The sequence below is a fragment of the Perca fluviatilis genome, chromosome 5 (assembly GCF_010015445.1).
Source record: "Perca fluviatilis chromosome 5, GENO_Pfluv_1.0, whole genome shotgun sequence".
NCBI classification, from domain to species: Eukaryota; Metazoa; Chordata; class Actinopteri; order Perciformes; family Percidae; genus Perca; species Perca fluviatilis.
The window spans coordinates 37,400,285-37,405,284 of record NC_053116.1 but is presented as its reverse complement, the minus strand read 5'-3'; the positions used below and the strand labels follow the sequence as shown (position 1 = coordinate 37,405,284).

General features: G+C 45.0%; 1 protein-coding gene across 3 annotated transcripts in view; it reads right to left on the bottom strand.

Annotated features, from left to right (window-relative positions):
• The window catches only part of acss2 (acyl-CoA synthetase short chain family member 2), a 59,394-nt gene that overhangs the window by 32,280 nt on the left and 22,114 nt on the right, over positions 1–5,000 (bottom strand). For all 3 annotated transcript variants that reach the window (XM_039800945.1, XM_039800946.1, XM_039800947.1), the window contains exons 3-5: positions 3,667–3,758; positions 1,484–1,587; positions 672–744 (exon numbers count right to left, since the gene is read on the bottom strand). In XM_039800945.1, coding sequence (XP_039656879.1) covers positions 672–744; positions 1,484–1,587; positions 3,667–3,758 — 269 coding nt within the window. The remainder of the gene's footprint in view (positions 1–671; positions 745–1,483; positions 1,588–3,666; positions 3,759–5,000) is intronic.

The following is a 5,000-nucleotide window of genomic DNA, read 5'->3' as shown; positions in this document are numbered from 1 at the left end:
GATTGTGGTTCCCAGGTTCTTAGTGAGCACATTTTTATATGCTCAAGTAGGCAAAAGTGCTACCATAGCTACGTTGTTAGCTTCTAGCAAAAAGTTAGGCACTGCTAGGCCCTGTTAAACACTGCTAGGCACTGTTAGGTACTGCTAGGCCCTGTTAAACACTGCTAGGCCCTGTTAGGTACTGCTAGGCACTGCTAGGCAAGGACACTAGTGGTGCGTCTCAGCATAGCCATCTAGCGGTAGGGGGTTTTAAACAACAGAAACATGAACCACTGTCTTACATGAATATCTTTGCACGTAAACTAAAATAAAAAAATAAAAAATAGAGTGTTTTTGAAAATCGATACAGTACTGCAAAATAAAATATATAATAAAGTGTGTCGATTTTTTTCTTACGCCCCTAATCTATACTATAAGTTATTAGTCTGTATTTTCAAGCATACAGTATGCATGTATTGGCTTAATAATGCGAGGTAAAGAATGTCCTTTTGCTTTCTGTCTGAACCTTCAGACACCCCAGGCAGTAAAACACAGCGAGGTCAGAGGTCACGGTCAGACACAGAGCGACAGATCTGGAGCCGCTTTAGATTCGGCGTCTTCGGCTGAAGGGACACAGTCGGCGGGGGATAGGTTCGGTTAACGCAGACTTGTTTTCTTCGCCTGAAACCCACCTGCTGTGACGAGCAGCGAACACTGCGAGTCCAGGATCCTCTCGCACAGAGACTCCGCAGAGAAACCTGCAAACTGGAAAGAGACGCCCACAAACATGAGTTTCAACATCCATCTTTTTATCTCAAATTATAATTGACTCATGTACGTGGTAGCCATGTAGGTCACGTCAACTTTATTGTTCATTCTGCAAAATGTGCCAGACATACAGAGCAATCGGAAATACACTTCTCTACGAAGGACACATACAACTATAATATAAAAGATTAATATATACAAATAATGGTAAAAAGATAAGTAATATATACAATTAAACAAGATAAGTTATATGTACAATCAAGGGCGTAACTTTGGGGAGGGGGGGGCGGGGGGGGTGAGATCTCCAACTATCTAGGGAGGTCCTGGGACATGTCTGCCTGTATTTAGAAAAGCGACAAATACATCGAAAAAAATTGTGGGGAAAAAACTCAAAGACATAGATAAAAATGTTGAAAAAAAGACAAAAAACACGTTGAATATTTTGCAAAAAATGTCTGCCAAAAACTCAGAAAAAAGCAACAAAAACATCCCCAAAAAACATCTAGAAAGGCGACAAAAACATCAAAAAAAAAATTGTCCAAAAAATAAAAGAAGAAAAAAAATCTTGACAAAAGCAACACAACAATTGAAAACACGACAAAAACTTCCAAAAAATAGCAACAAAAACAACTGGGTACAGCCCCCCCCCCATGAATTAGGCCTATGTATGCAATACAGTAATACACTAACAGTACAGAAAACTAAAGCTATCAAAGGTTTTAGAGTTTGATCTCACCACTATGGAGTGAACGGCTCCGATGCGGACGCAGGCCAACATGGCTACGACCAGCTCCACCACCATCGGCATGTAGATGGACACACGGTCGCCCTTCTTCACTCCTGCACACAGACATGGGAGGACGATCGAGTCAATGACAATAAAGCAGGGAAATAAAGAGGAGAACTCACTTTTACTGGAAGACTAGACATATCTTTGCGGCCGTACTTATGAACACAGTGTTAGCACAGACTGTAAAAATAACGGGCGGAGCTTCCGGGTCTGAAAAGTGAAGCCGATGCTTAAAGCTCCTTAAAGCTGCATTCTCTCTAACTTCCAGCAGGGGGGAGACTCCTTAAAGCTGCATTCTCTCTAACTTCCAGCAGGGGGGAGACTCCTTAAAGCTGCATTCTCTCTAACTTCCAGCAGGGGGGAGACTCCTTAAAGCTGCATTCTCTCTAACTTCCAGCAGGGGGAGACTCCTTAAAGCTGCGTTCTCTCTAACTTCCAGCAGGGGGGAGACTCCTTAAAGCTGCATTCTCTCTAACTTCCAGCAGGGGGAGATCTCCTTAAAGCTGCATTCTCTCTAACTTCCAGCAGGGGGAGACTCCTTAAAGCTGTACTTCTCTCTAACTTCCAGCAGGGGAGACTCCTTAAAGCGCGCATTCTCTCTAACTTCCAGCAGGGGAGACTCCTTAAAGCTGCATTCTCTCTAACTTCCAGCAGGGGAGACTCCTTAAAGCTGCATTCTCTCTAACTTCCAGCAGGGGAGACTCCTTAAAGCTGCATTCTCTCTACTATCCAGCAGGGGAGACTCCTTAAAGCTGCATTCTCTCTAACTTCCAGCAGGGGGAGACTCCTTAAAGCTGCATTCTCTCTAACTTCCAGCAGGGGGAGACTCCTTAAAGCTGCATTCTCTCTAACTTCCAGCAGGGGGAGACTCCTTAAAGCTGCCTTCTCTAACTTCCAGCAGGGGGAGACTCCTTTAAAGCTGCATTCTCTCTAACTTCCAGCAGGGGGAGACTCCTTAAAGCTGCGCTCTCTCTAACTTCCAGCAGGGGAGACTCCTTAAAGCTGCATTCTCTCTAACTTCCAGCAGGGGAGACTCCTTAAAAGCTGCATTCTCTCTAACTTCCAGCAGGGGGAGACTCCTTAAAGCTGCGTTCTCTCTAACCTCCAGCAGGGGAGACTCCTTAAAGCTCGTTCTCTCTCTAACTTCCAGCAGGGGGAGACTCCTTAAAGCTGCATTCTCTCTAACTTCCAGCAGGGGGAGACTCCTTAAAGCGTGTGCTCTCTAACTTCCAGCAGGGGGGAGACTCCTTAAAGCTGTATTCTCTCTAACTTCCAGCAGGGGGAGACTCCTTAAAGCTGCATTCTCTCTAACTTCCAGCAGGGGGGAGACTCCTTAAAGCTGCATTCTCTCTAACTTCCAGCAGGGGGAGACTCCTTAAAGCTCGTTCTCTCTAACTTCCAGCAGGGGAGACTCCTTAAAGCTGCATTCTCTCTAACTTCCAGCAGGGGGAGACTCCTTAAAGCTTGTTCTCTCTAACTTCCAGCAGGGGAGACTCCTTAAAGCTGCGTTCTCTCTAACTTCCAGCAGGGGGAGACTCCTTAAAGCTGCGTTCTCTCTAACTTCCAGCAGGGGGAGACTCCTTAAAGCTGCGTTCTCTCTAACTTCCAGCAGGGGGGAGACTCCTTAAAGCTGCGTTCTCTCTAACTTCCAGCAGGGGGAGACTCCTTAAAGCTGCGTTCTCTCTAACTTCCAGCAGGGGGAGACTCCTTAAAGCTGCATTCTCTCTAACTTCCAGCAGGGGAGACTCCTTAAAGCTGCATTCTCTCTAACTTCCAGCAGGGGGGAGACTCCTTAAAGCTGCGTTCTCTCTAACTTCCAGCAGGGGGGAGACTCCACCAGCTCCAAAAAGAAGTCTGTTTCTATAGAAGTCTGTGAGAAAATGAGCCTACTTCTCTCTTGATTTATTACCTCAGTAAACATTTTCATAATGAGTTTATGGTCTCAGTCGCTAGTTCCAAGTCTTCTTCAACACAGCATGATGTTCATACGTTGATGACCAAAACTCGAGGCTTCAAAACGGCAGTCCACAACCAACGTGTGACATCACGGATGCTATATCCGTTATTTTTGACAGTCTGCGAGTGTGAAAGAGATAGAATAAAATCCGGTAGTTTCAGCCGTAACGTACCCTGAGACTTCAGGACGTTGGCAAACTGACAGACCCTCTGCAGCAGCTCTCTGTAGGTCACCGTCAGCTCATCGCCGGGCTCGTTGCCTTCCCTGAAACAAACGGCAAACGTACAGAAAAATGTCTCAACAGTCAACATATTCGGTACGATGCTGGGTTTTCCTGTCATAACAAAGTTAAGTGTGGGGGCTGAGCTTCATAACGGGGCCCTCTGCTACCTAAGTCATTTTAAAAATTAAAAACCACTGTCTAACTGTACTCCCTGGATAAATATTGTCAAATTTTGGGAAAAAATAAAAAAGCTATTTGAGAAAGAAGCAGACACAAGGGGTTGCATTATGCATTTGAAGGTTATATACTGTCAAACTGACTCACGAACAAAATAATGACGTGAAAAAACGAAGACAGCGTGGCTCATTTGCTTTCAGCTAATAATTTGCATGTGTCACTTGGCAAGGGCCCCTGATCTCGTCAAGTGACCCAAGATTGGTGGCGTTTGAGGGGCCCCTAATTGGCATGGGGCCCTGGGGCAGCCGCACCCAAGCACCCACGCTATCTCCGCTACTGGCGGCACGCAAGCTTGTTGGAAGAGTTTCCAGACAAAATAGAACAGGAAAAGATGTTTATATGTCATTTAGACACAAGTACATATTAATAAATGACATGTTGATGTTTGAAAGTCTCGAGGTTTTGACATGAATGCAGATATATGAATGTCATTTAAAAAAATACTAATAAATAATGATAGATTTTCAAATATTGCACCTGTCAATCCAGAAGGAAATATTCTGGAGCCTATTTTGCCGTCAATACTGCCGATGTTGTCTTTGCTGTAATCAGATCAGTATATATTTATGTTTAACATGAAGTATACTACTGCATTTTATCAATGGGAAACATCCATGTGTCCAGACAAGGCTAGCAGCAGCAGCAGCAGCGCCGCGTCAGACACATTTCTGGTGTGTAAAGACGTAGAAAACGCCACGCAGTTGACAGGCAACAGAAACGCCACGCTCGCGCCACGCAGGTAGTGTGCAGGAGGCCTTTAGGTGCAGCATCCGAGCCCTAAGAATGATTGAAACTAAAAGGCTTTTTCTCAGATCTAATGACTGTAGTTGGGCCCGTCTCCAGCATATCCGAAAACAGCAGGTCACTGCGGTCATCCAATCAACTGGTTTTAGAAGTCCCGAGGTCTGGGTACAAACTGTGGGGCGGCACCGAGACTTTGGAACAAGTGACCTCCTGATAGCCGCAATATAACAGACGTAGATCGCTTTAAATCCAGCCTAAATCTATTTATTTAGAATGGCTTTTAATACAGTAGCGTTGTGACA